Raw genomic sequence first — 15,194 nt, forward strand, 5'->3', positions numbered from 1 at the left:
TTTTTACTGATTTCTATCTTTATTTTTATTATATCTCACCTTTTATTTAATTAGGTTTAGTTTCTCTTATTTTTCTTTAAGTTTAGGCCATTGATTTTAAGCTTTTTCCAATATAAACCTTGTATTAGTTGTTTCACATCTTCACATAATTTCATAGATATCTTTGATCCATGGGTTATTAATGTTATTATTTTCCTTGCCAAACTCATTGTCTTCCTCATCTCATTTTGGTCAATAGAACTTTACCTTTCCAGTTATTCTAACCAAAACCATCCTTGACTCCTTTTTCTTATACCCCAAATTTAATGTCAAGTTCTGACATGTCTACCTTCAAAATATATCCAGAATTTGATCATTAATTCACAACTTCTATTCCTACCTTTCTGGTCCAAGTCACCATTGTCTTTTGCTTAAATTGTTGCTGCCTAAAAGGCTTCCATATTTTCAGACCTTAGGCCTGGTGGCACACTGGTTAAGAGCAACAGCTACTCAGCAAAAGGTTTGCAGCTCAAATCCACTAGCTGCTCCTTGGAAATCCTACTGGGGCAATTCTAGTCTGTCCTACAGGTTCGCTATGAGTCAGAATTGACTTGACTGCAACGGGTTTGGCTTTATCCCCCTTAATTATATTCACACAATAACTAGTCTTTCTAAAGCTTAGAGTCAGAATATGTTACTCTTCTGTTTAAATCTCTTATGGTCCTTCATGATCTACAATCTCCCCTTCCCCCTAGGTCACTGCGCTCCAGCCACACTGGCTTCCAACATGCCAGGTGGGACTGCAACCTTAGGACCTTTGCACTGGCTGTTTCCTCTGCTCAAAAGCTCTTTTCCCAGATAAATCATTGTAATTCCTGTGCACTGAGGATATCCTGAAAAATAAGCACTGTACACCAGCAAAGTTACTTCACGTATTTTACTTGATCCTCACCAGACAGGAGAGCATCCACTTTTTTTTTTTTCCTTAAAGTTTAAAAACAATGCCTAGAATCAACCTGAATACACGGAATCACTACCAAGGTGTGCCTAAGTATGGTTGTTTCAACATATTCCTTTGCTAGAATACTTCTCAATAAATTATCAAGATGCCTCTGGGCCATGGAATACCATCATCTTCAAGAGAAAATTTCACCTTCATCAGGGAGCTTCTTATTTAAAAAAGTTTTCTCCATTATACAAGTAAAAGCAGCTTTAATACCAACCAAAACCCGCTGCCATCGAGTGGATTTCCGATCCGTAGTGACACTACTGGACAGAGAACTGCCCTATAGGGCTTCCAAAGATCTGCTGGTGGATTGAAGTTGCCTACTTTTTGGTTAGTAGCCGTAGCTCTTAATCACTGCGCCACTAGGGCTCCAGCTTTAATACAGGGGGAAACAAAAGGAAAAAAAAAAAAAAACTGGGAACAATCTTTTACTATGTTGGAATTATTTTCTTACACTTTTCCACAATGTTCTTTTTAGACTAACATATCCATGTCCCTTTATAATAAACATAAATTTAACCCCAAATAGTTATATATATAGTTAAGGTACCAGTTCAGCCATTTTCTTAGCTTTTGCTATTTTGATTTTCACGAGATGAGCTTGCAGATGATAAACCGATGTATCTTAATTACCTCCATAGGTTCATTCTCAGGGGTGGAATTGCCGAATGAAAGGGTCTGAACATTTTTCGGGGTATTGATATTTACCTTTAAATGGCTTGTTAACTTAAATCTACACCCCCATCATCAATTAACAGAAATATGCAATTACAGAACTGTGAAGGTCGAGATCGAATTCAGACATCTTTATCCAGGCACCTTCATTGTACAAATAAACTTAAAAGTGAAGCCTAGCGATCTGATCCCAGAACCCAGGTCTCCTGACTTCCAGTAGCTTTCTCCCAGGACTCGATTTGTTATTAAACTGCTGGGCCATCCCTTATGAACCCACTCCACGCATTCAGAGAGCTGCTTCTTTCATCACTGGGCTCTACACTGGTCCGGGCTCCTCATCCTACTCCCGTGGAACTCGTACGTTCGAAAAGCGTAGAAAGCACCACGACCCCACCACTAGACAACACTGCGGCGACAACATCGCACACCAGAAAACTGGAAATTCTTGGACGCCCCACCACGCCCGAGTTCCGCCATGTGCTACACAGTCCGCCCCGGCAAGGCGGCCGGCTTTCAGCCCAGACACATCGAGCGAGGACGCCACACTGCGGGGCTTCTTAGGCTCAGGTCCTGCAAAGCCCAGGAACGCGGCCCTAGGTGTCCTTGGCGAACGCCAGACGCAGCAGTTTTGCCATCCTGGCAAATCCCGAGAGCGCTTGGGGGAGGCGGCAAATCAGTGCCCCTGTAGGCCAGGCCGAACGAGTCGAACGCGGAACGAGGGAGCAGGCAGAAGCCGGCGCCGGGCTGTTGTTCAGCAGGCCTGCGTTGGCTTTGGGCCGCGGGCCTCCCAGCTAGGGACTCTGCGCCTGCGCCCGCCCGGCCGCCGCTAACTCTCCCGGCGCGGCCGCGATCCCGGTGGCAGTGCGCCGCCTCGGAGTCTGGGCGATCCATGGGCAGAGGCGAGGGTCACGATGACAGATTACGGCGAGGAGCAGCGCAACGAGCTGGAGGCTCTGGAGTCCATCTACCCCGACTCCTTCACAGGTGACTTCCGCGACCGCAGACCCGCATCCGCCCCGGGGAGGACTGGGGCGGTCTGGAACTGCCCCAGCTCTCAGCGCCTGGCCGAGGTGAAGAAGGGGACAGCGAGGGCGCGCGGCCACCTCGACCGCGACTCTCCTCAAGTTCTCCCGAGTTACTTGCCGGTAACTACGGCTGTTTCCCCTTCCTCCGCTTGTTCTCTGAAATCCAAAAGTCTGGGTGACGCTGGTGAGGGCCCGGGAGAGTATCAGGTTTGGTTGAGTCGGGCGCACTTTGGTTTCTATGTAGCCTACAGCAACCCGCGGTTTAGTGAAACTAGAAAGAGAGAGAGAAACTGCAAGTGGAATTAGTGTTTCCTTCCCAGAGCCGTAAGGGTGGCAGTTTTCACATTTTTGCCTTTTTAAAGGTAGACGCTTTTATTTCGCACGGGGGTGTTAATATTTTCAAATTTTGGGAATTCAGAGTGCTGTTCTCAGAATCACCCAGAATCGGTTTTGAGAGTAGCATAACCCCTAAAGTTTGTCATTTTTTTTTTTTTTTTTTTTAATGATTTGGCATTCTGCAGAATACCTAGTGAATAATGTGTTCATTCTTAGTTTTGCTGTAGACTCATAGGTTGTTAGACTGGGAAAGACTTTAGACATAATCTAGCTTAGACTCCTCTTGTACAAACAAGGTGTTGGAGATTCAGGAAAGGTAATTAAAAACAAACAAACAAAACCGTTGCCGTCGAGTCGATTCTGACTCATAGCGACCCTATAGGACAGAGTGGAACTGCGGCTGGTGAATTCGAACTGCTGACCTTTGGTTAGCAGCCAAGCTCTTGACCACTGCATCCCCAGGGCTCCTCAGGAAAGGTAAGTGGACTGCTTTTTGTCGACGAGCGAGTTAGCAGCAAGGCTAGCGCTAAGAGTTAGGTCTGGAACTCCTTCCTGAACTTTCACCTTACAGACATGTGGGACTTGGGATCCAGCTCCAACAGGGATGAGGGGGAAGAGAGGATTACGTGGTAGGTTGAGCTAATGTAAAATATTGTTGATAATTTCATTAGGTATATTTTAAAGGAAGAGAAATTCTTTTATATCAAGCCGTGCTTGAGAAGATTCTGAAAATGCTGCAGGTGACCTTATTGATATGGCTTGTCTCTGTTTCGTTTTTGAGAAGTGATCAAATAAAACCAATATGAATAAGTAGAACCTAGGTTTGTGGGGTTTTCAGTCCCCATCCCTTCCTTTGAGTGTTGTCCATCATTGCTTGTCAGCAATTCAGAGTGTAAAGCATGTACATTAATTCATCAACTCCAACCTCTCATTTGTTTTGCTTTGCTTTCTTGACTCCACCCTTTGGCCATTGCTTGAAGTGGTGGCTATTTTCTTCTGCTTTGCCAACAGGCAGATGTCTTTCAGCTTTCCCTTTATAGATCCAGTCCTGTTCATGTTGTCTCTCGCCAGCAGTACAGCTTTGCTGTAAGGGTGTTAAGAGGATGAGGATAGAGGGGTTTGAGAGTGTCATTTTCTGGGTGAGCGTGTATGGAGTCTAGCTCCCTTCTCTCTCCTTGCTTTTATGTTGATGTCTAAATAAAACAATACAGGATACTATGTTGGATATATTCTTAATCACAACATTTGCTCATTTCTGCTACTTTGGAAATATAATAGGTATGAAGACGAGGCAGTTAAAGAAAGCATAGCACATGTCATTCTTTTCATTTCTTTGGACAGAAGGTAGCCCTCATTAAATATTGTGCCTATTAGCATTTATGAAAGTGGTACATTTTTAACTTTAAAACAATCTTATGGATCTTCGAAATTGTACTAAGCCTTGACAGCTTGGTACAGTTCAATATGTGAAATTCTATTCAGATTCACAGTGCGTGAGGATTGTGAGCCAGGGTAATAAAAGTTAATTTATGAATCTTTGATGCATTCAAGTATTCTGCAGTATCAGCTGCGCCCATCTGTCTCTAATTTCTGTCAACATTAATACAAGCTTTGAAATAAATTAAGATAAAGTGTCTTGATTTGTAATTCTTAGGGAACTTTGCCTTACTCATGATCCTGTTCTTTATGAAACCTCTCAAGGAATAGGCAGAGGGCTTTGAAATGAAATGTTTCCATGTTTGATCTTCTGAAATCTTGAGGATTTGCAAGGTTTGCTGTTTTATAACCTTCTTTTGTGTTTGAGATTCCATGCTTTTATATCCTCATGCTAGGTTTAAGAAAGAGAGCTTGTTGCATCAGTTTGCTAATTTCATCTTTAATCACATTTAATGTAAGATTCTGGTAAATGCTCAGTGTAGTAGAATACTTTTTTTTTTTTTTTAATGGGTGGCTGAGCCCTTCACAAAGAAGCCTATGTTTAGCACATCATGATCCTATGTGGATGCTGAAAAGGCACAGTCTGCCCGATAGACATAGTCACATAGACCTAGCCTAACTTCAGAATTAATTGCTTAACTATTTGCAAAGAACCTTTGGTCCAATGTTGCATTCATTGTGAATTATAACAAATCATAATGCAGTTTCTTCTTTTTGCCTGTTCTGTAGTTTGATTCTACATTGACCCAACTCTCCTAACAACTAGACTTGCAGAATAAAAATAGACTCTCCTGATCCCACATTCTGTTTTAGTAGTGCTTCACTTGACAAGGTCATCCTACAGTAGTAGAATTTGGTTATTTCCATTTCTGTATCAGAGTCTCTGGCTATAGGCAGTTTTGCTGGAACTCTTTGGTTGGTATCAGGCTAGCCAAAAGCCAAGTTCCCATAATTCTGTTTTACAAAGAGAGGTTCATAATCTTATATTTGTGTCAGTACCTGTAAGTAGCAGCCATGAGCATTTAACAGTTATAATTTCATCTTAGAGGCGGGGCTGAAGTCATCTTGTGGAAGCAGTTTTTCTAAGACATACCTTTTGAAAGACAGACACTCCCTGAGAAACAAAGAGACTTACTTTACTATAGACTTTCTGGTTCTTTGTGAAAACCTTACGGTTGTTTCTGTGTGCCCTTAGCATATCTTCTAGCACTGCTTCCATTGTCCCTGCTCTTAACAAAATTCTTAATTCTTCTCAGCTCACCACCACCTGCCCCTGTATCACCTAACACCTCTCCTGCCCTCCCAACAATCTTCCTTTTTTCCTCAAAAGTACTTTGAGCTAACTCATAATGGCAGAAATCTGGCATTCTCCTTTGTGAAGGCTGGTGGCACAACGGTTAAGTGCTTGGCTACTAACTGAAAGGTTGGCGGTTCGAATCCACCAGCTGCTCCATGGGAGAAAAGACTTGGTGATCTGCTCCCATAAAGATTAAAAACCAAAAAACAAACCTGTTGCTGTCAAGTCGATTCCCACTCATAGTGACCCTATGGGACAGTAGAACTTCCCTGTAGGGTTTCTAAGGCTGAAATCTTTACAGAAGAAGACTGCCACGTTTCTCCCACTGAGCAGCTGGTAGTTCAAACCACTGACCTTTCAGTTAGTAGCTGAGCACCTAACCGCTGCACCACTAGGCTCCTCCCCATAAAGATTATATCCTAAGAAGGCTTATGAGGCAGTTCTGCTCTATCACATTCGGTCGTATGGAGTAAAAAACTGACTGGATGGCACCTAATATAACAGCAACACAATCATTACTTATTCCCTTCACAGTAATGTGCTGGAATGGGATTATTCCTCCATCAGAACTCAGGCTTCATTCATCTTTGCAAGTCCAACTAAGTAATTCCAATCCCTACTTTAGCTACCTCCAAGCTTTGGAATATTCTTCCTTCCATTTTTTTTTAGTATCAGGGTCAGCTGTGATAGAAAACCCCAACTAATAGTGGTGTTTGGAGCCCTGGTGGTGCAGTGGTTAAGAGCTTGGCTGCTAACCAGAAGGTCAGCAGTTCAAATCCACCAGCTGCTCCTTGGAAACCCTATGGGGCAGTTCTACTCTGTCCTATAGGGTCACTAGGAGTCGGAGTCACCATCTTAGATTCCTCTCAGCTCCTTGCCAGTCCCATAGCTGCCACCCAAGTTCTGAACCTTATTACCTTTTGCTTGGACTATTCCAATAGCTGTCAGTTTCATCCTGCCTTATTTCTCTCTTTACATTTTATTTAACATAGCTAGATTTATTTTCTTTTATTTGGAAGTACAATTCTGACCATATTATTGTTGCTGTGTGCTGTTGAATTGATTCCAACTCATAGTGACCCTATATGACAGAATAGAACTCTAGGCTGTAATCTTTAAGGGAGCAGACCGCCAGGTCTTTTCTCCGCAGAGGTGTTAGGTGGTTTCGACTGCTAACTTTTGAGTTAGCAGCCAAGTGCTTAACCACCAGGGCTCCTTTCTGACCACATTACTGCTACTGAAAAAATGATCATTGTCCACAACCAAACTTTCAGCTAGCATTTCTTCACATGCACATGGGTCCACCAAACTGAATAGTTTGTTATTCCCTATTAAAAAAATAAACAAACAAACATTGCCATCGAATCACTTCTGACCTATAGTGACCCTGTAGAACAGAGTAGAACTGCCCTATAGGGTTTCCAAGGCTTTCAATCTTTACGGAAGCAGATTGCTGCAAGTTTCTCTAGTAGAGTGGCTGGTGGTTTCGAACCACCAACCTTTTGGTTAGTTATTCCCTATACATTCCTTAAATTTTCCACCATTTTACCCTTGCTGATGGAGTACCTCACCTATAGTCTCTTTCACCATCTCTATTTGTCAATAACCAGTTACCATCGAGTTAGTTCTGATTCATGGCAACGCCGTGTATGTCGGAGTAAAACTGTGCTTCATAGAGTTTTCAGTGGCAGATTTTTCAGAAGTGGGTTGCAAGGCCTTTCTTCTGAGGCACCTCTGGGTAGACTCAAACTGCCAACCTTTTGTTTAGCAGCCAGTTGTATTAACTGTTTGCATCACCCAAGGACTCCACTTGCCAGTAAGCTGCCTATAATTCACAGCCTAGCTCTGTTGACTTTGCTGGAATCTCTCAGCTGGAAATACATTTTTTAAATAAAACTCTACAGTTTATTCAGTTCTGGCACTTACCTACTGTGTAGTCTTGGGCAGATTATTTAAAAGCTCCGTGTCTCAGTTTCGACATCTGTAAATAATTGGAATGATGCTGTATTTCATTCTAAGACACATTTGTTTCACATAAAGTAGATGTATCTCATACTTGAGGGCATCTTAAATTTGGTGAAATATGGCAACAGTGTAAGATCATGATCTTGGCGTGCAAACTAAAAAATCTTCATGTAAATGCATAGCACAATCACAGGGAAATAAATAAATAATGCTCATTGAATGTTATCTGTTGTTATTGGGTATAGATGACCCCTGGCTTATAACTTAATGGAGTTCTAGAAAATGGTCACAAGTTGGGGTGTTGTTGGGTTGAACCCATATTTCTGTAGTTGCAATTTACATTTCATGACATGTAAATGCTAACATTGATCAGGAAAAGAAATAATGAAATACAACAAATATATCTTATACACATTTGTTTAAAAAACAAAACAAAACAGGTAAAGCCAATCATAAAAGGTTTATTAAATTTAGCTTTCAAAGGCTTTTTCAGTATGGGCTGGACTGCCTGAGCCAAACCCAAAACCAAAGCCATTGCCATTGAGTCGATTTCAACTCACAGCAACCCTATAAGGACAAAGTAGAACTGCCCCATAGGGTTCCCAAGGCTGTAATCTTTACAGAAGCAGACTGCCGCATCTTTCTCCAGCGGAGTGGCTGGTGGGTTAGAACCGCCAACCTTTTGGTTAGCAGCTGCTGAGTGCTTAACTTTGCTACCAGGCCTCGTTGGACTGCCTGAGAGGCCTATTAAAATGTGAGTACAGTGAGTAACGTTTCTTACATCTTCCTGGCAAACACCTTTTTGGTAATCATAGGTGTTCATCATTGCTTCAGATACTTTTAATTTCAATTAAAATGAAAGCATCTATCTAGAAAATTTTATTGGTAATGAATATGAAGGCTTTGAAAGTTCCTAAAAACCAGATAGTTTCCATGGTGACAACTTCAGTGATCCTTTGCTCTTTCGTTTCAGAGTCCAGAGCTGCTGCCACCTTGACAGGTGCTAGTGCTTCCCAGGCATGGAGTGAAGCATAGACTCATTAGGCTTAGCAGCAGTCACCAATGGCTTGACGTTTCCTTGTTTACTCTTCTAATGGTCCTTTCCTTTCCTTTCCTTTGTTATTGTTTCTCTCCTTTAATCCATTAATTTATCTTCTTTTATTGAGCCAATATTTATCAAGTTTCTAGATACAGCCAGATACTGATCTAGGAGCTCTCATACAGTTTTTTAGTATTCTTGTGGGAAAATAGATAATAGATAGATACATAGTATCAGGTAGACATCAGGCTGTAAATGATATATAAAGCTTTCTTATTTGGTTTACATGTCTTGTCTTGCCTATTAAACTGTTTGGATTCATAGCCAGTTCATTTTTTAATTCCATAAAAGATGGTAGTGGCTCATTAAGTATTTGTGAAAGAGTAGAGTTTGGTCTCAGAGATGATGTCAGAGAGAGATAATAAGAAGATGACACAAACTCTTAAAATAATATTTACGTTTGTTAGGGAGATTCTGAGGTATAAATTTTAAAATTACAATACTGAATATCAACGGTTTAGTTCTGATTAGAAACATCGAATTCTTATTTGTTTACTCCACTTGGGATTTTTTTAGAATTATAATTTTCCATATATAAATGGAGATATTGAAATAAAATGTAAATTATTTAATTATTGATTTGATAAAACTGCAAGAAGATATCTACCATAGATACTTCTTTACAGATTAAGGGCAACCCTAGATTTAAATAGTACATCGATGTACATTTTATAATGTAAATGTTCTGTTCAGTCTGTATTTGTAGACATGGAAATACAGGCTAGGAACCAGTTTCTAAGACTGAGTAGTGGTATGTTGGTAATAAGAAAGAAGCATCTGCCTTAGGAAGCATCTTAATGACTTAATCTCTACGTATTTTTTTTACAGTATTATCAGAAACTCCACCCAGCTTCACCATTACTGTGACATCTGAGGCTGGAGAAAATGACGAAAGTAAGTGTTAACCAAAAATACTCATGATTTTCCCAAGCTTCTCTGTCAGGAGTTTCACTCATTCTTTAGGCATTGTGCTGAGCATTGCAGGTGTGGAGGTACTAAGGTGCTATTAAGTGTGGTTCCAGTCAATACTTATTGTGTAAACATGAGTCTTAGAGAAATAGGAAGTCAATGAGATATATTCTGGCACAATAAGCTTATTTTTTTTTAAAGCAGAAACAGAAATATTAATACAGCAGATGGAGAAAAAGTAGGAGATATTTGTCCAGAAACAGGACTTTGCATGTAAACATGTTTCAGTGGTGGTGTGGTATTCTACTGAGCAGCTGTTATTTTTTTACATAACTTTTTCTCTTTGGATAGATTATTTATAGGGCATTTGCTGTTATAAATGTGCCTGGAAAAACACCTATGTGCATGCCTTTCTCTCTTTAGGGTGGATATTATGCCAGTATTATTTAAATAAATAAAAACATAAAACCAGATAAAAACAGCTATTATACAACTGCAGAACCAAGACAAATGTACAAATTGAAATAAAGGAGCAATTGTATAATAGCTATACAACCAATAAAGAAGCCCTGGTAGTGCAGTGGTTAAAGTGCTCAGCCGCGAACCAAAATGTCAGTGGTTCGAACCCACTAGCCACTCGGTGGGAGAAGGATGTGGCAGTCTGCTTCCATAAAGATTACAACCTTGGAAATGCTATGAGGCAGTTCTACTCTTGACATACAGGGTTGCTGTGAGTCAGAATTGACTTGACGGCTATAGGTTTGTTTTATACAACCAATAAGTTAAAATTATAAGTTAATTTAAATGCGGCAGATATTGTTGGAGGATCATAGGTTCAGTTCTAGTTTTAATCCAGTTCTTTTTTTATAATTTATTAATAATACTATAATTTTATTTAAAAACTATGTGAATTGGTATTAACCGCAAGGATTTTTTTCTCCTCCTTTATGCTAGTCAACCAGAATTTTGCCATGAGTACTCAGCAATAGCCAGTTTCATTCGTATCCCTTAAAAAACTCTAAATCTGTCTTCTACAAATGAAAATGAGACTATTTTGAGATATTCTTAAAATCTGAAATAGAAGTATAGTAAGTACAGCTATATACTTCTAAATAGGTATCCGATATTGCAGGTTGATACCTAAAAAAAATTTTGTAATACATTAAAGCACAAAATAAATATTTTACTGGCTGCTCTTCAAACTATTGAAAACTTCCCTTTGTAAACAAGCCTATGTCATCATTTGGGCTTCATATGATGCCATTATGGGTGTTGAAATGGTGTGACAGTGCTCATTTATAAAATAATCCAGAATATAATTTTCCTTAAGATTACATTGAAATGAAAAATAAAATTACAAAGTTTCTAGAGAAAGCTCCCATATTCTTAATATCTTTATAGTTCATCATCTGAAGTTTGAGAAGTAGTTTTTAAATTATTTCTTTAGAACAAATTCCTAGATTGTACTAATTATTTTTGCACCAAAATGTTATTTTAATGAGCCCACCCGTAGAAAGGTGAAAAAGGACATAGACGTACAATCTCTAAAAGTAGAAATATAAGCGGTTATTAAAAATAAATAATTAGAGGTGGGGCCAAGATGGTGGAGTAGTCAGAAGCTTCCGGTGGACCCTCTTAAAACAAAGACCCAAAAAAACAAGTGAATCGATTATATATGACAGTCTAGGAGTCCTGAACATCAAAGGCAAAGTTGAGGAACTGGACTGAGCGGCAGGGGGAGGGAGAGATGGTTCGGGCGCAGCGAGGAGTTGCCAGATCTGACCCCGTGAGAGCCTAAGCCCTTCAGACCTGATCAGGTCATGGGTGAGCAGCGAGGCAGGCAAGCAGCCGTGCTTGGGAGGTGTTTTCCGCACCGGGAGAGACCCAACAGCATAGAGTCTACTCAGCCACCCAGAACCAGTGAGAAGCAGCCGTCAATCAGTGAAGGATAAGTACTTGCGTCCGGCCTACTGCATGGAACAAAAATACTTACCTTAGGGAAAAACCTCTCTCCCATTTACCTCCCTGCTCCCTGCTCTGCACTGGGCCCCAGACCGGCTTCAGCAACTGCTGAATACCGTGGGCCAGAAGTAGGATCCATCACACGCACTGAGCTATTCTCTAGGTCTTAGAGAGTGAACAAATTAACAAATGGAAAAAAATAAACTGCCAGCTCCCCTAAGCCAGGAACTCAGGGTAGGCACAACTCCTTTGCCTATGCACAGGCGAAAGGGATCCACGGACTTTGAGTGCCTTTCATCCTGCATAGACTTGTGCGGGCCCATTTAAACAGCGTAGGCTCTCATTACCACAGTACAACAGGGTAGATACCTGAAGTCTGGCTTCAGCTGTCAGCTGTGAAGTGGCAGGTTCTTGACATTTGACACTGCTCTGCGCATTAAGCAAGGTCTTTACCTACCCACATCAGAGGCCTGAGGACTAGTGGCTCCACCCACGCCACCTAGCCACCTGCGACAGGGGCCCAAAAATAAGAGGTGCCCCCCAGTCCTTACAGCCAACAGCATCAGGTGCTCATAATCCGGCTGCAAAACCCACTCACCTAGGCGCTCTAGGAAACGGACACGCCTTCCTCCTGGACACTCGAGGGCAGCCATCAGCCCCCTGCCTTGCTCAGAGTGTGTCCCCCTACTGCAGCCAGATGCCTGTGCCTACACCAATCACCCATTCCTGTTTAGGACTATAGGTGAGAGCCTGCAGCACACACTTGGTGGCTATCTACCTGGGCACCTGAGCTAAATCCATATAGGAGGAGTGGGTGGACTCCTGAGCTCACACACCTAGTAACAGATCTAATCACCTGGTGACAGGACATTAAAGCTTCAAAAGTGCCAATTATCAAACTATCTCACATGAGCAGCCTATTTGGGCATATCAAAACAAAACAAGAAGCTAGGACACATTAAGCAAACATAAAATAAATAAATACAGTAACTTATTGATGACTCGGAGACAACAGTCAATATCAAGTCATGTAAAGAGGCAGTCCATGATGGCTTCAGCAAGCTCCCAAAAAATCTAGAAATTTTCCAGAGGAGGAAAATTTCTTGGAATTACCGGAGGCAGAATACAAAAGATTAATATACAGAACTCTTCAAGAGTTTAGGAAGGAAATTAAGCAAAATGCAGAACGTGCAGTAGAGGAAATTAAAAAGATAGGAGCATAATGACAGATTTAACAGGCTGCAAGAATCCAATCAGAAATCCAGAAGATTAATAAAATGTCAGAATTAGACAACTATATAGAAAGTCATAGGAGCAGAAATGAGGCAATGGAAGTTAGAATTAGTGAGTTTGAAGATAAAGCACTTGACTCCAACTTATTTGAGGAAAAATCAGATAAAAAGATTAAAAAGAAGAAGAAACCCTAAGAATTATGTGGGACTCTGTCAAGAGGAATAACCTATGATTGGAGTACCAGAACAGGGGGGATAACAGAAAATACAGAGAGAATTGCTGAAGATTTGTTGGCAGAAAACTTCTCTGATACTGTGACAGATGACAAGATATCTATCCAAGATTCTTGTCGAACCCCACAGAAGGTAGATCCCAAAAGAAAATCACCAAGACATATTGTAATCAAGCTTGCCAAAACCAAAGATAAAGAGAGTATTTTAAGAGCAGTTAGGGATAAACAAAAAGTCAAAGGAGAGTCAATAAGACTAAGCTCAGACTACTCAGCAGAAACCATGCAGGCAAGAAGGCAATGAGATGACATATATAAAGCCTTGAAAGAAAAAAATTGCCAGCCAAGAATTATATATCCAGCAAAAGTGTCTCTCAAATATGATGGCAAAGTTAAGGCATTTATAGATAAACAAGTTTAGGGAATTAGCAAAAACCAAACCAAAATTACAAGAAATACTAACGGGAGTTCTCCAGGGAGAAAATCAGTAACATCAGATCACAAGCCAAGACTAGAACACAGGACAGTGCAACCAGATATCAACCCAGACACGGAAGTCACAAAAATAAAGCTAAAACACTGAAAATAGGGAAACAGATGTCAATATGTAAAAGTTGACAACATTAAAACAAAAGACGGGCTAAACAATGTAGACATAGATTTTTCATATGGAGAGGAAGTCAAGGTGATATAAAGAAATAAAAGACTGGTATAAACTTAGAAAAATAAGGGTAAATATTAAGGTAACCACAAAGGAAACTAACAATCCTACAAGTCAAAATAAACTACAAAAACAAAGACTCAGCAAACACAAAATCAACAACAGTGAAAAAGATGAAAAGAAGATACATAAAGAAAAACAATGCAGCACAGAAAATTTAAGTGGAACAAAGAAACTGAACAACACACAAAAAAAGACATCAAAATGGCAGCACTAAACTCACACCTATCAATAATTACGCTGAATGTAAATGGACTAAATGCACCAATAAGGAGACAGAGAGTGGCAGATTGGCTAAAAAAACGTGATCCGTCTATATGCTTCCTGCAAGAGACACACCTTAGACTTAAAGACACAAACAAAAACTCAAAGGATAAAAAAAACATATATCAAGCAAACGACACTCAAAAAAGAGCAGGAGTGGCAATATTAATTTCTGACAAAATAGACTTTAAAGTAAAATCCACAATAAAGGATAAGGAAGGACACTGTATAAAGATTAAAGGGTCAATATACCAGGAGGACATAACTATAATAAATATTTACCCGCCCAACGACAGGCCTCCAAAATACATAAACTCTAACAGCATTGAAAAGGGAGAGAGACAGCTCCACAATAGTAGTAGGAGACTTCAACATGCCACTTTCGGTGAAGGAGAGAACATCCAGAAAGAAGCTCAACAAAGACATGGAGGATCTAAATGCTACAGTCACCAACTTGATCTCATAGACATATACTGAACACTCGACCTAACAGCAGCCAAGTCTACTTTGTTTTCCAGAGCACATAGAACATTCTCCAGAATAGACCACGTATTAGGCTATAAAGCAAGCCTTAACAAAATCCAAAGCATCGAAATATTACAAAGCATCTTTTCTGACCATAAAACCATAAAAGTAGAAATCAACAACAGAAAAAGCAAGGAAAAAAATCAAACACATGGAAGCTGAACAACATCTTGCTCAAAAACTACTGGGTTATAGAAGAAATTAAGGGTGGAATAAAGAAATTCATAGAATCAAATGAGAACGAAAACACATCCCACCAGACCCTTTGGGACACAGCAAAAGTAGTGCTTAGAGGTCAGTTTATAGAAATAAATGCACACATCCAAAAAGAAGAAAGGACCAAAATCAAAACTTTAACCCTACAACTCGAACAAGTAGCAAGAGAGCAGCAAAAGAAGCCCTCAGGCACCAGAAGAAAGGAAATAATAAGAATTAGAGCAGAATTAAATGCAACAGAGAATAGAAAAAACAAGTGAAAGAGTTAACAAGACCAAAAGCTGGTTCTTTGAAAAGATCAACAAAATCAATAAAC

The 15,194-nt window shown here is 40.3% G+C and overlaps 1 protein-coding gene across 4 annotated transcripts in view; it reads left to right on the forward strand.

The window, feature by feature from the left end:
* The first annotated feature begins 2,361 nt into the window (after nt 1–2,361).
* RWDD1 (RWD domain containing 1) overlaps nt 2,362–15,194 on the forward strand; it is a 30,960-nt gene continuing 18,127 nt past the window's right edge. The window contains exons 1-2 of one of the 4 annotated variants that reach the window (XM_004372492.3): nt 2,362–2,644; nt 9,648–9,713. In XM_004372492.3, coding sequence (XP_004372549.1) covers nt 2,572–2,644; nt 9,648–9,713 — 139 coding nt within the window. In that variant the 5' untranslated portion in view covers nt 2,362–2,571. Of the gene's footprint in view, nt 2,645–2,711; nt 2,806–3,448; nt 3,499–9,647; nt 9,714–15,194 lie in introns of those variants that run through there. The other 3 variants (XM_023727710.1, XM_023727709.1, XM_023727708.1) reach the window with 3 other exon arrangements.

Source organism: Trichechus manatus, unplaced genomic scaffold (genome assembly GCF_000243295.1).
Source record: "Trichechus manatus latirostris isolate Lorelei unplaced genomic scaffold, TriManLat1.0 scaffold00017, whole genome shotgun sequence".
Lineage (NCBI taxonomy): Eukaryota > Metazoa > Chordata > Mammalia > Sirenia > Trichechidae > Trichechus > Trichechus manatus.